Below are 20,581 nucleotides of genomic sequence, written 5' to 3' on the forward strand. Positions count from 1 at the left end.
AAGGAGGAAATATCAAGAATAGTTGAAATACAAATGTCCAAAAGGAATAGTATTTTTCTCCCACTTTCAGCTGCTTATGCCTTTTTTTTAACCAAAACATTAGTGTCATGTCCAATTCAGTTTCATCCAATTAAGACAAGACATACTTCTCCTTCCCCTGTTTCCAAATTGAAATGAAAACTATTGTATGAAGTATATGTAGTGAAGCTATTTTTAAAACACAGTATAGCACTGCTTAGATGAGACCTGAATTAACTTTGACATGGGCTGGATCTCTTCAGGTTAATTCTAATCTAAATAAAACATTAACTAATACTGTATCACTACAGTTACAGGATGTCAGCCTATTCAGTGGAATAGGGTGGTCTATTCACTTAAGTGATATAGCATGGTTAGTGTTCCCATAAGCACCTAGTAGACAGATAAGGCAGTCCCTGCCCTCAAGAAGTTTACAATCTAGGAATGAAGTTAAGACATTTAAGAAGAGTATTAAAACAGAAAGGGATAACCACTATAGAGATTTAGAGAGTAAATAACTTCTAGTTCCAGAACTGCTAAACTGATGGAGGAAATGGTGGCATTTGCATTGGTCCCTGTAGTATGGTGAGTCAGTACAGAGTGAGTAACCTGTCAGGATGATTAATCTAGAGATTTTCTGAGAGTGAAGGAGAAAGACCATTTAGGAGACTATCACAATAGTCCAGATGAGGTAATGAGGCTCTAAACAAGGCTAGTAGAGTTAAAAACACTCATTTGTTCGTAAAACATTTTTGAAACCACATAACAAATACAGTCAGCTGAGCTGAGCTATCTAGATTCATGCCTCTACATTGTAGCTTTACCCGAATTGCCCTTCTTGTTTGCTTGAAGGAGTAATGAAAGATTCTAATATTTATTTCAAGCTCACCAATATACACCCTGTGCTGCCCTAAGCATTTTACGTAGTAACTCATTTAATCCTTAGAGCAACCCTGAGCATGGATGCTGCAATTTTCCTCATTACAAAGACAAGGAAACTGCAGCTTATATAGGTTAAGTGTCTTGCCCAAGGTTACAAAGTTAGAAGTGGCAGAGCACTTGGTTCTCGAGCCCACACTCTTAAATGCTAAAGCTTTCTCACTCTTTAAAGGTAAACTCATTTCACCCTCACCCTAAGACCTCACGACATCTGCGCACAAAATTGCCTCATATCTTTGTGCCTTAACAACTGGCACTTACACATTTCTAGTATTGGTCATTTCCCGTGCATCAAACCCCTTCCACTTCTCCCACATCCAGTCTATGTGTCCTAAGTACAGAGACCAGGTCTTGTTTCCTCATCTAAAATTTGGAATAATAATTCAAAGAGAGGTGTGTGAAGATTAAATTAAATAACATATCTAAGGCACCTCTCACAGCAACTAGCACATGAAATCTAGCTTAATTGTGCACATAGATTGTAGCGGAATTTCAGTATTAAAAAATTCTAAAATGTATGCTAATTTGATAAAGAAATTAATGACTCGAGAATGAAATGCCTAGTATAAGGGAGCTATCTTTGGGGCAGCTAGAGGATACATGTCTTCATTATGCAACCCATGAAGTCCACAGCAAACCAAACTGAATCAAGAAAATGTAAAAAGGAGACACACCTCCTTCTTCATCCGGTAATACTCATCAATGGCATACTGGTATTTTGGGGTGCTGATGCCCAAAACAGATGCAATCTTCTCTCCGAGAAAGTCACAAACTAAAAATACAAAAGTTAAATGACTTACATAATTCCATAAACATTTCTTGAGCCCTTTCTATGCACAAAGCACTGTATGAATACAAAAGTTACACTCCCTGCCCTCGGGGAGATAATGAACATTCTGTACATCTCCTTTGTGTATCTTCCTTGATTTCCCCAAGAAGCACTAGTGGCTCCTTCTGGGCTCCCAATACCACTGCTCATACCTCTGACTATAACACTTGTCACCAGGTGTTATAATTATCTGTTAGATGTCTATTTCTTCAAGAAAAATGTATACTCTCAGAGGGCTGGGATACCACTAGGCTGGGAGAAAGGAATGGATTATACTATAGCACTCACTGAGCGCCTGCCACATGCCAGGCACTATGAAAGGTTAGACTCAAAGAAGTTGAAGAACTGGCCCAAGCGGACAAAGCAGATCCAAAGTTCAATCCGGGTCTGAATGTAAAGCTCATGTTCTTTTCATTATACTAGACTGTCTAGCATATATTGAGAGCTCAGTAAATGTTTGTTGAATGAATTATTATTCACGTTTAGATCTAATGAAAGGCATAAAGTGGTAGAAGCTACGGGGGAGTTAAAATGGGAAGCAGAGGAAAGCTTTATGATTTAAAACGCATATTTAAAGTTAGCATGATTAAGTCATAAGTTGATAATTCATTTCCTTCAAATATGACTTAGTTATATCTCAAGAAATGAAATATTAATCAAATAAAACATAAATGAATTATAACTACAGGCTTTAGAATAAGCAGTTAGAATGAGAACAATATCAGGGAATCAAATGGCAAAATAGCAAAATAACTGCTAACAGGAAAGTTTCAAGAACATGAAAATTGTATCTAAATTAATATAGCTATTTTTTAGTCCTTTTTTTAAAGCATATCCAGAAGTTAAAAAATGTTTTAAGATGAAATACAAGTTAGATTAATATCTTCCAATGTGAGCTAGCTAGCTGCTGAGAAGGTAGTGACTAACCCCCAATTGTTTCTCCTTCAATTTTGAAACACCCTATTTAGCAAAGCTCCTGTTCTGGGAGCATATTATAGTGGTTATACAATATTCAAACAAAAAAATAATACCTGAGAGGGTTGATGTGGCAGCACGAAGCATGTAAAACCATAAGTAGGGGCCCCAGGTAAGTTTTGTCTGCAACAAGAGGTTAGGTTAGCAACATTCACACCTAAATTCATTCTATACATTTAGGCCAGAAAGTAGTGAAATACTTGGTGGGCACTTAGAATATTCTATAGATGATACTATAAACAGAGTACAATCCAATAAAAAAATTAAAAGCTTTGTAGAGAGAATGTCACAAAGACATTTTACATTCACCCATACAACTATCACCACCTTAAGTCCACAGAATAACCAAAAAAAGCAGCAGCCACTGAAATGGAGTTGGTTAAGTCATAACCTTAATTATTTACGAGTTATCCAGAGCCTTCCTTTCTCCTGTCTTGTTGCTTTTTTGTCTTCATTGTTCAAAAGCACACCAGAGAGTGCATACAGTCAATGGAAAGGGATCTAAGAAATCATACAGTACAACACACGTATGATTTAGTGGGGAAATTAAGGTTCAGAGAAATCAAGCAGATTAAGGGCACATTAAATGAACTTTTAATGGTGGGAAAATAAGTAACCAGTAAGTGGCAAGATGAGGTTTTTTTGTTGCTGTTCCTTCAAGGATTAAAAAGGGACTAGAGGGCTTCCCTGGTGGCGCAGTGGTTCAGAGTCCGCCTGCCGATGCAGGGGACATGGGTTCGTGCCCGGGTCCGGGAGGATTCCACATGCCGCGGAGCGGCTAGGCTCGTGAGCCGTGGCCGCTGAGCCTGCACGTCCAGAGCCTGTGCTCCGCAATGGGAGAGGCCACAACAGTGAGAGGCCCGCATACCGCAAAAAAAAAAAAAAGGGACTAGAGCATATAACCCAAGAAAAGTTTAGTATCTATCTGGTAGGCTAGGACCACTGGCAGAATGCAATCTACACTACACACCTGCATAGTTAACCTTGGTAATTCCATAGAATACTTTTGTGAAGCTTGCCACATAGATGACAGTTTGCCTCTGTGGATGAAATCAGTAATAGGAGCATGATTCATCATACCAATATTTTTGTTTATGAAAAGAAAACATAGTATAGAGCTTACAATCAATCAAACACATTAGTAATTATTTGAATATTGGTTCCAGGGAGAGAAGGAAAAGATAAACCTGTCCATAATCTTCTTAGATAAGATATGCTGATGATTATAAGGGCGTTAAAAAAGCATATACAAGAATATCTGTAATACTGAAAACTGTAGACACTGGAAATGACCCTTTTTTCTCTATTGGTGAAATGGAAGTATCTTCCTTTTCCGCTGTCTAAAGCTAACGAAGTTGCCAATTTCGGTGTTATTTCCTTTCTTGCTGGTTAAGGAAAAATTTTCACCTCAGGGTTTTCAAAGTCATTTTGAGTGGCCACTGTCTGTCTTAACAACTTCTTACGCAAATTAATTTAAAAATAAAGTTCTATATTTTAAATATTTTTTAAAAAAGGAATATCTGTAAGACTGGGCAGATGGGCTAAAGCAGAGAGGAGTAAACATGTAACATAGTCTTTCAATGAAAAGTAGGTATATCAATTCCTGTGATAACATTTCTGAAAAGACACGCAAGTAAGGTAGCTCCTTAGTTTCTCTTTACACAAGAATGGATGTCCGAATGCTGGGAAGACGGCGGAAGAGTAAGACGCGGAGATCACCTTCCTCCCCACAGATACACCAGAAATACATCTACAAGTGGAACAACTCCTACAGAACACCTACTGAAGGCTGGCAGGAGACCTCAGACCTCCCCAAAACAAAAAACAGACGCCCTCCAGCGACCTACACGCAGAAGCAGGGCCAAATCCAAAGCTGAGCTCCTGTGAGCTGTGAGAACAAAGAAGAGAAACGGAAATCTCTCCCAGCAGCCTCAGAAACAACAGATTAAAGCTCCACAATCAACTTGATGCACTCGGGATCTGTGGAATACATGAATAGACAACGAATCCTCCCAAATTGAGGAGGTGGGCTTTGAGAGCAAGATCTATGATTTTTTCCCCTTTTCCTTTTTTTGTGAATGTGTATGTGTATGCTTCTGTGTGAGATCTTGTCTGTATAGTTTTGCTTCCACCATTTGTCCTAGGGTTCTATCCGTCCATGTTTTTTTTTTTTAATTTTTTTCTTAATAATTAATTTTAATTTTAATAACTTTATTATACTTTACCTTCTTTCTTTCTTTCTTTCTTTCCTTCCTTCCTTCCTTCCTTCCTTTAGACAACGAATCATCCCAAATTGAGGAGGTGGTCTCTGAGAGCAACATTTATGATTTTTTCCCCTTTACCTCTTTTTGTGAGGGTATATGTGTATGCTTCTGTGTAAGATTTTGTCTGTATAGCTTTGCTTCCAACATTTGTCCTAAAGGTTCTATCCGTCCCTTTTTTTTTTCTAAATAATTATTTTTTAATTCAATAACTTTATTATACTTTATTTTATTTTACTGTATCCTCTTTCTTTCTTTTTTCCTTCCTTCCCTCCTTCCTTCCTTCCTCCCTCCCTCCCTCCTTTCTTTCCTTCTTGCCTTCTTTCCTTCTTTGCTTCTTTCTATCTTTCTTTCTTCCTTCATTCCTTCCTTCCCTCCTTTCTTTCTTTCTTTCTTTCTTCATACTTCTACTAATTCTCTCTACTTTTTCTCCCTTTTATTCTGAGCCGTGTGGATGAAAGGCTCTTGGTGCTCCAGCCAGGAGTCAGGGCTCTGCCTCTGAGGTAGGAGAGCCAACTTCAGGACACTGGTCAACAAGAGACCTCCCAGCTCCACATAATATCAAACAGCGAAAATCTCCCAGAGACCTCCATCTTAACACCAGCACCCAGCTTCACTCAACAACCAGCAAGCTACAGTGCTGGACAACCTATGCCAAACAACTAGCAAAACAGGAACACAACCCCACCCATTAGCACAGAGGCTGCCAAAAATCATAATAAGGCCACAGACACCCCAAAATACACCACCAGACGTGAACCTGCCCACTAGAGAGACAAGATCCAGCCTCATCCACCACAACACAGGCACTAGTCCCCTCCACCACGAAGTCTACACAACCCACTGAACCAATCTTAGCCACTGGAGGCAGACATCAAAAACAGCGTGAACTACAAACCTGCAGCCTGCAAAAAGGAGACCCCAAACACAGTAAGATAAGCAAAATGAGAAGACAGAAAAACACACAGCAGATAAAGCAGCAAGATAAAAATGCACCAGACCTAACAAATGAAGAGGAAATAGGCAGTCTACCTGAAAAAGAATTCAGAATAATGATAGTAAGGATGATACAAAATCTTGGAAATAGAATGGACAAAATGCAAGAAACACTTAACAAGGACCTAGAAGAAATAAAGATGAAACAAGCAACGATGAACAACACAATAAATGAAATTAAAAGTACTCTAGATGGGATCAATAGCAGAATAACTGAGGCAGAAGAATGGATAAGTGACCTGGAAGATAAAATAGTGGAAATAACTACTGCAGAGCAGAATAAAGAAAAAAGAATGAAAAGAACTGAGGACAGTCTCAGAGACCTCTGGGACAACATTAAACGCACCAACATTCGAATTATAGGGGTTCCAGAATAAGAAGAGAAAAAGAAAGGGACTGAGAAAATATTTGAAGAGATTATAGTTGAAAACTTCCCTAAAATGGGAAAGGAAATAGTTAATCAAGTCCAGGAAGCACAGAGAGTCCCATACAGGATAAATCCAAGGAGAAATACGCCAAGACACATATTAATCAAACTGTCAAAAATTAAATACAAAGAAAGCATATTGAAAGCAGCAAGGGAAAAACAACAAATAACACACAAGGGAATCCCCATAAGGTTAACAGCTGATCTCTCAGCAGAAACCCTACAAGCCAGAAGGGAGTGGCAGGACATACTGAAAGTGATGAAGGAGAAAAACCTGCAACCAAGACTACTCTACCCAGCAAGGATCTCATTCAGATTTGATGGAGAAATTAAAACCTTTACAGACAAGCAAAAGCTGAGAAAGTTCAGCACCACCAAACCAGCTTTACAACAAATGCGAAATGAACTTCTCTAGACAAGAAACACAAAAGAAGGAAAAGACCTATAATAACAAACCCCAAAAAATTTAGAAAATGGGGATAGGAACATACATATCGATAATTACCTTAAATGTAAATGGACTAAATGCTCCCACCAAAAGACACAGACTGGCTGAATGGATACAAAAACAAGACCCTTATATATGCTGTCTACAAGAGACCCACTTCAGACCTAGAGACACATACAGACTGAAAGTAAGGGGACGGAAAAAGATATTCCATGCAAATGGAAACCAAAAGAAAGCTGGAGTAGCAATTCTCATATCAGACAAAATAAGACTTTAAAATAAGGACTATTAGAAGAGACAAAGAAGGACACTACATAATGATCAAGGGATCAATCCAAGAAGAAGATATAACAATTGTAAATATTTATGCACCCAACGTAGGAGCACCTCAATACATAAGGCAAATACTAACAGCCATAAAAGGGGAAATCGACAGTAACACATTCATAGTAGGGGACTTTAACACCCCACTTTCACCAATGGACAGATCATCCAAAATGAAAATAAATAAGGAAACACAAGCTTTAAATGATACATTAAACAAGATGGACTTAATTGATATTTATAGGACACTCCATCCAAAAAAACAGAATACACATTTTTCTCAAGTGCTCATGGAACATTCTCCAGGATAGATCATATCTTGGGTCACAAATCAAGCCTTGGTAAATTTAAGAAAATTGAAATTGTATCAAGTATCTTTTCCGACCACAACGCCATGAGACTAGATATCAATTACAGGAAAAGATCTGTAAAAAATACAAACACATGGAGGCTAAACAATACACTACTTAATAATGAAGTGATCACTGAAGAAATCAAAGAGGAAATCAAAAAATACCTAGAAACAAATGACAATGGAGACACAACGACCCAAAACCTATGGGATGCAGCAAAAGCAGTTCTAAGGGGGAAGTTTATAGCAATACAAGCCCACCTTAAGAAGCAGGAAACATCTCGAATAAACAACCTAACCTTGCACCTCAAGCAATTAGAGAAAGAAGAACAAAAAAAACCCCAAAGCTAGCAGAAGGAAACAAATCATAAAAATCAGATCAGAAATAAATGAAAAAGAAATGAAGGAAACAATAGCAAAGATCAATAAAACTAAAAGCTGGTTCTTCGAGAAGATAAACAAAATAGATAAACCACTAGCCAGACTCATCAAGAAAAAAGGGAGAAGACTCAAATCAACAGAATTAGAAAGGAAAAAGGAGAAGTAACAACTGACACTGCAGAAATACAAAAGATCATGAGAGATTACTACAAGCAACTCTATGCCAATAAAATGGACAATCTGGAAGAAATGGACAAATTCTTAAAAATGCACAACATGCCAAGACTGAATAGGAAGAAATAGAAAATATGAACAGACCAATCACAAGCACTGAAATTGAAACTGTGATTAAAAATCTTCCAACAGGGCTTCCCTGGTGGCGCAGTGGTTGAGAATCCGCCTGCCGATGCAGGGGACACGGGTTCGTGCCCCGGTCCGGGAAGATCCCACATGCCGCGGAGAGGCTGGGCCCATGAGCCATGGCCGCTGAGCCTGCGCGTCCGGAGCCTGTGCTCCGCAACGGGAGAGGCCATGACAGTGAGAGGCCCGCATACCGCAAAAAAAAAAAAAAAAAAAAAAAAAATCTTCCAACAAACAAAAGCCCAGGACCAGATGGCTTCACAGGCGAATTCTATCAAACATTTAGAGAAGAGCTAACACCTATCCTTCTCAAGCTCTTCCAAAATATAGCAGAGGGAGGAACACTCCCAAATTCCTTCTATGAGGCCACCATCACCTTGATACCAAAACCAGACAAGGATGTCACAAAGAAAGAAAACTACAGGCAAATATCACTGATGAACACAGATGCAAAAATCCTCAACAAAATACTAGCAAACAGAATCCAACAGCACATTAAAAGGATCATACACCATGATCAAGTGGGGTTTATTCCAGGAATGCAAGGATTCTTCAACATACGCAAATCAATCAACGTGATATACCATATTAACAAATTGAAGGAGAAAAACCATATGATCATCTCAATAGATGCAGAGAAAGCTTTTGACAAAATTCAACACCCATTTATGATAAAAACCCTGCAGAAAGTAGGCATAGAGGGAACTTTCCTCAACATAATAAAAGCCACATATGACAAGCCCACAGCCAACATCATCCTCAATGGTGAAAAACTGAAAGCATTTCCACTAAGATCAGGAACAAGACAAGGTTGCCCACTCTCACCACTCTTATTCAACATAGTTTTGGAATTTTTAGCCACAGCAATCAGAGAAGAAAAGGAATTAAAAGGAATCCAAATCGGAAAAGAAGAAGTAAAGCTGTCACTGTTTGCAGATGACATGATACTATACATAGAGAATCCTAAAGATGCTACCAGAAAACTACTAGAGCTAATTAATGAATTTGGTAAAGTAGCAGGATACAAAATTAATGCACAGAAATCTCTGGCATTCCTATACACTAATGATGAAAAATCTGAAAGTGAAATCAAGAAAACACTCCCATTTACCATTGCAACAAAAAGAATAAAATATCTAGGAATAAACCTACCTAAGGAGACAAAAGACCTGTATGCAGAAAATTATAAGACACTGATGAAAGAAATTAAAGATGATACAAATAGATGGAGAGATATACCATGTTCTTGGACGGGAAGAATCAACATAGTGAAAATGACTCTACTACCCAAAGCAATCTATAGATTCAATGCAATCCCTATCAAACTACCACTGGCATTTTTCGCAGAACTAGAACAAAAAATTTCGCAATTTGTATGGAAACACAAAAGACCCCAAATAGCCAAAGCAATCTTGAGAACAAAAAAAGGAGCTGGAGGAATCAGGCTCCCTGACTTCAGACTATACTACAGAGTTACAGTAATAAAGACAGCATGGTACTGGCAGAAAAACAGAAAGATAGATCAATGGAACAGGATAGAAAGCCCAGAGAGAAACCCACACACATATGGACACCTTATCTTTGATAAAGGTGGCAGGAATGTACAGTGCAGAAAGGACAGCCTCTTCAATAAGTGGTGCTGGGAAAACTGGACAGGTACATGTAAAAGTATGAGATTAGATCACTCCCTAACACTATACACAAAAATAAGCTCAAAGTGGATTAAAGACCTAAATGTAAGGCCAGAAACTATCAAACTCTTAGAGGAAAACATAGGCAGAACACTCTATGACATAAATCACAGCAAGATCCTTTCTGACCCACCTCCTAGAGTAATGGAAATAAAAACAAAAATAAACAAATGGGACCTAATGAAACTTCAAAGCTTTTGCACAGCAAAGGAAACCATAAACAAGACCAAAAGACAACCCTCAGAATGGGAGAAAATATTTGCAAATGAAGCAACTGACCAAGGATTAATCTCCAAAATTTACAAGCAGCTCATGCAGCTCAATAACAAAAAAACAAACAACCCAATCCAAAAATGGGCAGAAGACCTAAATAGACATTTCTCCAAAGAAGATACACAGACTGCCAACAAACACATGAAAGAATGCTCAACATCACTAATCATTAGAGAAATGCAAATCAAATCTACAATGAGATATCATCTCACACCAGTCAGGATGGCCATCATCAAAAAATCTAGAAACAATAAATGCTGGAGAGGGTGTGGAGAAAAGGGAACCCTCTTGCACTGTTGGTGGGAATGTGAATTGGTTCAGCCACTATGGAGAACAGTACGGAGGTTCCTTAAAAAACTACAAATAGAACTACCATATGACCCAGCAATCCCACTACTGGGCATATACCCTGAGAAAACCATAATTCAAAAAGAGTCATGTACCAAAATGTTCACTGCAGCTCTATTTACAATAGCCTGGAGATGGAAACAACCTAAGTGCCCATGATTGGATGAATGGATAAAGAAGATGTGGCACATATATACAATGCAATATTACTCAGCCATAAAAAGAAACGAAATGGAGCTATTTGTAATGAGGTGGATAGACCTAGAGTCTGTCATACAGAGTGAAGTAAGTCAGAAAGAAAAAGACAAATACCGTATGCTAACACATATATATGGAATTTAAGAAGAAAAAAAAATGTCATGAAGAACCTAGGGGTAAGACAGGAATAAAGACACAGACCTACTGGAGAACGGACTTGAGAATATGGGGAGGGGGAAGGGTGAGCTGTGACAGGGCGAGAGAGAGGCATGGACATATACACACTAACAAACGTAAGGTAGATAGCTAGTGGGAAGCAGCCGCATGGCACAGGGATATCGGCTCGGTGCTTTGTGACCGCCTGGAGGGGTGGGATAGGGAGGGTGGGAGGGAGGGAGATGCAAGAGGGAAGAGATATGGGAACATATGTATATGTATAACTGATTCACTTTGTTATAAAGCAGAAACTAACACACCATTGTAAAGCAATTATACCCCAATAAAGATGTTAAAAAAAGAATGGATGTCCAAGCAAACAAATACAGTCAAGAAAACACTGTATATTTCTGATTCCCTGATAAAAACCTGTTATATCTTCTACATTCAGTGCAGGAGGCATCTCTTAGGTGGGGATAAGGGGCTCTGTTTAGGGGCTCTGTTTAAGATGCTCTGACTTTAGTGTTTACTTTTTTTTTTTTTAACAGCAAATGGGACAGTACAGATACATAGAGAATGGAAGCAATTTCTATAACACATAATAAGTGATAAGGCCAAGAAACTAGTAGAAAAGGACTCAGCATGCTTTTGGAGAAAAGCATGCATTTCTCAGTGGACCAATTCTCCTGGGGTTGTTTCTAGAGAGAACAATTGCTAATATCCAGGCTGCAACTACCAAAGAGTCAAACCTGCTCCAGAGCTGAGACACTGGATAAGGATTCCTGAATACCATCTATCATTATCACACAGAGTTATACAGAATGAATGGATAGGGCCCTTTGTGCAGACACTGACCCAGAGTCTACACTGGAACCCTGCCACCACTGCCAGCATCACTACCGCCACCACCATCCCAGTAACAGAAGAACTGGGACAAGATCTTGAGTCTTTAAGACTTCCAATTTATGAGCGCAAACTCAAGTAGATTCATCTCTTTCTTCAAAAATTTAATTATCTATTTCTTCCTGCATAATTTTCCATCTCTTCCTTAATAAAGAACTATTAAGACTTGCTATCTTTTGTTTTGAAACAACTTATTTTTAAATTATAAAAGTAATGCTCATTTATTGCAATAACACAAAATGGAAAAAGTATAAGGAAAATTTAAGTCACCCCTTTTTCCACCGTCCATAGATAATTATCATTAACATCTTAGTATATTTTTCCCAGTCTTTTCCTCAGCATATATGTGTTTTACAACATTGCTATACTTTTTCTATCCTGCTGTTTTTCCCATTTACTATATTGAAAATATTAAGCATATTTCCCAAATGCTTAAATTCTTAAGGGTGGAATAACTACGTCAAAAATATAATCATTTGGAAAGCTCTCCCTTCACAATGCAAAACTTCACACCAGAAAATTTACCAATAAATATTCAGCAGTAATGTATGAGATTGTCCATTCCCTTGTACCCTCATTACAGTATATTGTTCTTTTCCTTTTTAAAAATTTGATAGGCAAAAATGAGCCCAGATAATTTTGAGTTCTGACTATATTAAGAAAGGCATCAGTCCATTTATATAGGTAACAGTTATGTGCATAATCAAAGTTTTTAATATGTATAGTTAGATACACACATATACACATATTTAAGGAACCCTAAGCGAAACTAAATCAATGGTTAAAGGAATTACTGGAAATATGTTTACTCTTAACGTTCATCTAAGGTAAAATCTAAGGAAAACAATTATAAGATTGTAAAAAGATCTAGGTCTCCATTTCTTACTTTCTATCAAGTATCATATGCCAGGAGTATTAGTCTTTTATTTATTTATTTATTTATTTTTGACTGCATTGGGTCTTTGTTGCTGCGCGCAGGCTTTCTCTAGTTGCAGCAAGAGGGGGCTACTCTTCATTGTGGTGCGCAGGCTTCCCATTGCGGTGGCTTCTCTTGTTGCGGAGCATGGGCTCTAGGCACACGGGCTTCAGTAGTTGTGGCTCGTGGGCTCAGTAGTTCTGGCTCGCGGGCTCTAGAGCACAGGCTCAGTAGTTCTGGGTGCACGGGCTTAGTTGCTCCACTGCATGTGGGATCTTCCTGGACCAGGGCTCCAACCCATGTCCCCTGCATTGGCAGGCGGATTCTTAACCACTGTGCCACCAGGGAAGTCCCAGGAGTATTATTCTTAAATCTTTATTTTAGATATCAGGGTTTTTCTTTAATTGGGTCTGTTCTACATATCTACTATGTAAATATACAATACCTTTTCCAAATTCCTGTGTCCTATCAGATTTACGACGCATTAGAAGCCAACAGAAATTGGAAAGTCTGCTTTGCACATTAAGTGATGCTAGGTCTGTCTTTAATTATAAACAGCTGCTAGGATGATTATTATTTTAAAAAAGACAAGTGTTGGTGAGTATGTAAGGAAATTAGAACCCTTGGACGCCGTTGGTGGGAATGTAAAATGGTGCAGCCATTATGGAAAACAGTAGGGCGGTTCCTCAAAAAAAAAAATACAAACACCAAATGATCCAGCAATTCCACTTCTGGGTATTTATCCAAAAGAACTGAAATTAGAATCTCGAAGAGGTATTTCCACTCTCTTGTTAGTGGCAGCATTATTTACAGTAGCCAAGATATGGAAACAACCTAAGTGTCCCCATTAAAGAGGAAACCACTATCTGCAAGTTTGCTTTACGACCAGAAGTCTACATTAAACTACAGCATTAAAAAAAATGATGACTAACATTAACATGTGCATGCATAAGTAATAAACCAAACGAAGATATCTATAGTTCAGGCAGCAATTAAAAATATCCAAAAAATGAATTGTATCTCTTTTAGCAAAAGATTTAAGTAATTGTTTCTTTTGGCCTTGGTTAACTTAGCCAACATAGATAGTCCTATTTGCTAATTACAAATTCTTCATGAACGGTACCAGATTTTTTTCTGAAAATTTTATGTAGAAGTGAAGTATAATGTCAGCTCTCAGCTTCCAACTAAGTTTATAACATAAGCTTCCTACTGGCAGTATTTATACACACACACACACACACACACACACATATATATGGTATTAGTATATAATAGCAGCTCCTCGTTGCCTAAAAAAATCACTATACTCTAGGAGACACAATTACCACCAAGGAAAATATAACTTTAAAACTTCAAAATGGATATTTCAGGAATGAAGCCAAACAAGTTAATTTCATAAACTTTCAAATGATTCTTGAATAAGGAATGTAGGGAAAATTGTTAAATTTAGTCATGGGTTTTCAAATTCCAATAGAGTTCTAAAATTACCTTTTGAGCGAGATTCCTTGTGCTACCTACTGTATTTGCTTTGTTATCTAATACTTCCTTACATGTATATAGTTCTTAGTCATTTTTCAATGAGTCTTCATATGTACTATCTTTTTAATCTTCAAAAACAATTCTTAATGTAGATGAGACAAAGGTTATCTTTTTTTGGTAGTCGTGAGACGTGAAGTGCAGTGGGATTAAGTCTTCATCACAGGGAGGTGACTACTCCAGGACTAAGCCAGAACTGAAACCAGCTCTGACTATGCATGCTGCCTCCCAGTGAAGGAAACAGACAGGTTTCTTATCACCCAGGTTTCTTGTCTTAGTTTAGGCCTAAAAATTCAAATAAATTCGAAAGACAACATGCTATATACAAGGTAATTAACTATTTTAAGAGTGGATATGGACTTACAGCACAACAGCAGGAGGAACTCTGTGGACCCACTACCCAGTGAAACTGGTGAAAATTATTTAAAATAAACATTTAAACCCTCTGGAAATGGTCCTAAGGATATACTACAAATGAAAAAAACATCTATTCAAGAAAATAAATAAAAATTTGACAAGAAAATGAGAGTATGAAGTAAGTGAACCAAGACCATTGGCCTTCCCAGCAAAGTGAAGTGGAAATTCACTGCCAGACTGGTACAGCTAAGAACACAGGGCTCCTTCTACCCCCAGCTTCCACTGGAGCCCGTGTGCCACAACTAGAGAGAAGCCCACACACTGCAACAAAGAGCCCGTGCGCCACAATGAAAGATTCTCAGCCATAAATAAATAAATAAATAAATATTTTAAAAAACAGGCGGGCTTCCCTGGTGGCGCAGTGGTTGAGAGTTGGCCTGACGATGCAGGGGACGCAGGTTCATGCCCCGGTCCAGGAGGATCCCGCATGCCGCGGAGCGGCTGGGCCCGTGAGCCATGGCCGCTGAGCCTGCGCGTCCGGAGCGGGTGCTCCGCAACGGGAGAGGCCACAACAGTGAGAGGCCTGCGTACCGCAAGGAGAGAGAAAGGAAAGAAGAGAAAAAAAAAACAGACAAGGGATCTGAATAGGCATTTCTCTAAAGATGATATACAAATGGCCAATAAACAAATGAAAAGATGCTCAATATCACTGGCCACCAGGGAAATGCAAATTAAACCATAATGAGATGCCACTTCACACCCACAAGGACAACTAGAATAAAAAAGATAGTAACAAGTGTTCATAAGGATGTAGAGAAATCAGAACCCTCATTCAATGCTGGCAGTAATTTTAAATGGTGCAGCCACTTTGGAAAACAATTTGGTGGTTCTTCAAATGACTGAATACAGGATTTCCCTGCTATCCATAAGTAGAGCATTCCTATGAAACCTTTCATAACGCAAAATTGTGTAAAGTAAATAAGTGATTACCTTAGGACACATCTTACTAAACAGCTGAACAAAATAAATCGAAACAAAGCACAAATGCTCACAGATACAGTTCAAAGCTATGGCGGCTTGATGCTGTGATGCTGAGTGTAGTTCCCCTGGGAAGGAGCTTCAAGGTGCCTCTCTCACTGTTCAGGGTGCCCACCACCTCTACAAGGGCTCACTGCAAAACAAATTCTGGACGCTATTTTTGCTTTTTACCTTTTTTCATAAAAGTGAAAATCCTCTTCGGCTTTCTTTCAGTTAGCGAAAAGAGGTACTAACGTAGGTTTTTCATAAAAGCGAAGTGGTGTAAAGCAAACTTTCAAAAAGCAGGGGATACCTGTATAGAGTTATCATATGACCCAGCAATTCCACTCATAGGTACATACCTAAGAGAAATGAAAACATACGTCCACACAAATACTGGTACACAAATGTTCATAGCTGAATTATTCATAATAGCCAAAAGGTAGAAACAACCAAATGTCTCTGACCTGACAAACATGGTATATCAAAAAAAGGAATGAAGTTCTGACACATGCTATAACATGGATAAACCTTGAAAACGTTACGCTAAGTGAAAGAAGCCAGTCACAAAAGATCACATATCATACGAGTTCGTTCATATGAAATGTCCATAATAGGGAAATCAATAGACAGAAAATAGATTAGTGGTCATCAGGGGTTGGGGAGATGAAGGGTAGGGAGTGATAACTAAAGGGTACTGGGTTTCTTTTTGATGTGATGCAAACGTACTAAAAATTGACCATGGCAATGGTTGCGTCTATCAGTGAATATATTAAAAACCACTGCTGCAAATTTTAAATTGATGAATGTATGCTACGTGGACTGCATCTCAGTAAAGCTTTTTTAAAGAGTAAACCTTTAGGAAAGTAGTAAGGATGCATTTTTTCTATGCAATGTCTTTATTACTGATTCCTATGTAAATAAAGGACTATTTTTGAGACAAAGACTTTTTAAGACAAAGACTTTTTTAAACCATACATACATACACAAATTTATACAGACAAATAAAAACCCCTTCAAAGTAATTTAAAAGAAAGACATTTATTTCAACAATTCTTCCACTGCATGAAACACTTCTACAATATTCTGCATGCATTTGGAATTGCCTTCAGAGTATACTGCACAGTCCTTTGAATATTGTCTATAGCAGAGAATCTGGATCTGATATTGCTTTAATAACTAGAATTTATTTAGAACCAAATCTGATGAAAAATTAGTAATAACATTTTTTAAGCCAAATCTAAATTAATAATTCTCTATTCTGCTACTTTGCTTTATTTTCTTGATAGCACTTTCCATAGTCTGATAATTATAGTATATACTTGCTTATTGCCTTTCTGCCCACTAGCATATAAAAGCAGAAATTTATACTGCCCATTGCTGTATCACCAGCACCTAGAAAGTCCATAAATATTTGATCAACTGAACTCTCAAAATGACTACTTAGAAAGGCAACACGTCTTTTAAAAAAATGTACAGCTAGTCTTATAATTTTACAGTTACATCTTTTTGTTTTGTTTTTGTTTTTTAATTTCTTTTTGGCTGTGTTGGGTCTTTGATACTGTGCGTGGGCTTTCTCTAGTTGCGGCCAGCGGCAGCTACTCTTTGCTGTGGTGCACGGGCTTCTCATTGCGGTGGCTTCTCTTGGTGCAGAACATGGGCTCTAGGCACGTGGGCTTCCGTAGTTGTGGCATGCGGGCTTCAGCAGCTGTGGTGCACAGGCTTAGTTGCTCCGTGGCATGTGGGATCTTCCTGGACCAGGGATCGAACCCGTGTTCCCTGCATTGGCAGGCGGATTCTTAACCACTGCGCCACCAGGAAAGTCCCCAGTCACATCATTTATAACTTAGAAATTCTTAAATTTAGCTGGTGAGGGGTTTCCCTGGTGGCGCAGTGGTTGGGAGTCCGCCTGTCGATGCGGGGGATGCGGGTTCGTGCCCCGGTCTGGGAGGATCCCACATGCCGCGGAGCGGCTGGGCCCATGAGCCATGGCCGCTGGGCCTGCGCGTCCAGAACCTGTGCTCTGCGGCGGGAGAGGCCACAGCAGTGAGGAGCCCGCGTACCGCAAAAAAAAAAAAAAAAAATTTAGCTGATGAGGAACATAAAGTTAAGAACTGTATACCCCTATCTTCTAATGAAAACTTGAGGCAAGATAAAAAAGAACTGACAACTTCTAAGCTTTAAATGGAAACCATCATGGTGGTAGTCTTTAATACAAAGGAACTGGAACTCAAGTACGCCGTTTAGTGAAATAAATCTTAAAGAAACCTATCCACACTGACAAAAGAACTCTGACACTCAAAAATAAACTATTCAGGCTACTGAAATACAGAAAATACTTCCATCCATATTGTGTAAAAATACTGTTTTCTACGAAAATCATAATGCATAATTTTATAATCAGAATACAGTTTATTTAAACCTCAAAGGTCCCTTCTATTCAATGTTTAAGGGAAAGAGGGACTTCCCGGGTGGTCCAGTGGTTAAGAATCCGCCTTCCAATGCAGGGTACGTGGGTTCCAACCCTGGTTGGGGAACTAAGATGCCTCGTGCCACAGGGCAACTAAGCCCTCACATTGCAACTAGAGAGAAGCCAGTGTTCCACAACGAAGATCCCGTGCAACCAAGACCCGACACAGCCAAAAATATAAATAAATAAATAAATATATTTTTTTAAATGTTTAAGGGAAACAAATCAGTCAAAACAAAACCCACTGACAAAAGGAACATCAGTATCAAACCTACCGGATCAACAGTAGGCAAAACATCTTTCTTCTCCAGGCCATCAACTTCATCTTCATCTGTGCTGTATTCTTCCATTGTTTCACCACTAACAAAGTGGATGACTCTCCTTGGGACTTTCTTCTTTTTTCCTATGACTCCCAGTTCTACATTTTCAAAGCCTCTTTCATTACTCATCTAATGTCAATAATAAATTAAGAAAAGAAGAGTTTCAAGTGAGATTAATTTTCTTTCATGTAACAAAAAAAATTTTTCAGTTGCTTTATTTTAGGGAATAAAGAAATATAAGCCAATCCTTAAACAGTTTTTAAACAATAAAACAGATCATACACAGAAAAGCATATCAACAGCATAAACGAAGAGTTTAATGAATAGTAAAGCAAACCTCTGCATACTCACTGCCGAGGTTAAAAAACAGAACTTAACCAATTAAACTTTTTAAGTCAAAAGCTAAGACATCAAGCAACACACTGCAAGTCATAGCAATTCCAATGTCGTATAATATGTGAAGACATGCTGGACATCAATAATTTTAAAGAACAATGCTAATTACGGAGGGATTAATGTGTTGATATATCAAAGGAAAATCATATAGATGCATGTACATGTTAGATACGTAACATAAAATGTTTGTATAAGGTAACCCGGCTAAGTCTTTGAATTGGAGCCTAGCTACATGTGGGCAAACCAAAACCAGTTCAGCTTAATTCTGAACCTCTCCTTTTCCAAAATGGGAGTCCCAAAGTAAGATGCCTTTTAGGTCCAAGCAGGTACCAAAAATGAGTAAATACTGCTATAGATTAAAAGTAGACTTTTGAAGAAAAGCATGCCACAACCAAAGACATTAAAATTCAAAAAAATTTAAAGCACTGTGCAGGCCAAATAAAACTCATTTGTAAACCAAATCTGGAGAGCAGGCCATCAGTATTCTATATCTGAACGTCTACATTTCTCGGTCACTAATATATAGATGACAACACAGTTTTCCTGCTAGTAAAAAGATTTAACAAATTTTAAAACTATAATAGTCTATGGAATTCTAATTACATCCAAATTTCATTCCAAGGGAAATACTAATTTTACCTCACACATATAGCGAATTTTCCAAACTCATTGTAAATGCATTTTGAGGGAGAGGATAAAGAGCTTTTCCTTGTCTTTGTGCCTCAAGTTTAAATTCCTAAGAAAGCCTTTGTTGTATCTTCTTACTAGAAGATTTCAAAAAGCACAGTGCAAATAATTGTAAAGAAAAATCTGGCAACAGTGGTTACCCTTGGGGTTAGGTACAAAGATGGGGGAGGAGGTACAGGTAAAGGAGTGGTCAAGGGGGCTTTTTATTCTTTTTTTTTTTTTTTTTTTGCGGTACGCGGGCCTCTCACTGTTGTGGCCTCTCCCGTTGTGGAGCACAGGCTCCGGACACGCAGGCTCAGCGGCCATGGCTCACAGGCCCAGCCGCTCCGCGGCACATGGGATCCTCCCGGACCGGGGCACGAACCCGTGTCCCCTGCATCGGCAGGTGGACTCTCAACCACTGCGCCACCTATTCTTTTTGTATTTTGTTGTTGTTTTACTTTCATGATGAGAATATGCTCTGGTACAATTTTAAAACTAAACCAAAGCAAAATGATACAGGACTACAGGACTGCCATGATTAGAGTCCATATCAGTGGGATTGTCCAAGATAGTCCAGAGTTCAAAAATTTCATCCTCTATAAGGATTCTTACACTTGTAGATATGCCCACACATAATTTAAACCCATGATTGTTGTTCAACCCTAGAAAAGTTCTTTGAACTGCTTTTGCAGAGATGGGATTGTACTGATAAAAATAGTGGACTAGAATTGCCCAGTTATGCAAGTATATGTAACTTTATTTTTATGCATTGTTTCCTCTTAATCCTCTAAGGTTCTTCTTAGAAAACAGATATGGCTGTTCTCTGTCCTTCACTTCCCAAAGGTAAGTTTAGTCATTAGCCAGGATTTGAATCCAGGTATATCCAACCCAAAGAACACACGCATTGTTCCATGACACACATGGACATCACTGGCAGCAACTATAACTGCTGTAGAGCAAACTGAGACCATGAAAACCTTGACAGCATGGGCTACCTATGGATCAACCAGAAAAAACAAAA

General features: G+C 38.5%; 1 protein-coding gene across 3 annotated transcripts in view; it reads right to left on the reverse strand.

The window, feature by feature from the left end:
- The window catches only part of FAM177A1 (family with sequence similarity 177 member A1), a gene marked incomplete at its 5' end in the record, with an annotated part of 28,375 nt that overhangs the window by 3,442 nt on the left and 4,352 nt on the right, over nt 1-20,581 (reverse strand). For all 3 annotated transcript variants that reach the window (XM_079912375.1, XM_079912376.1, XM_079912374.1), the window contains 3 exons: nt 1,632-1,729; nt 2,818-2,884; nt 18,451-18,624. In XM_079912375.1, coding sequence (XP_079768501.1) covers nt 1,632-1,729; nt 2,818-2,884; nt 18,451-18,624 — 339 coding nt within the window. The remainder of the gene's footprint in view (nt 1-1,631; nt 1,730-2,817; nt 2,885-18,450; nt 18,625-20,581) is intronic.

The sequence above is a fragment of the Stenella coeruleoalba genome (assembly GCF_951394435.1).
Source record: "Stenella coeruleoalba genome assembly, chromosome: 2".
Lineage (NCBI taxonomy): Eukaryota > Metazoa > Chordata > Mammalia > Artiodactyla > Delphinidae > Stenella > Stenella coeruleoalba.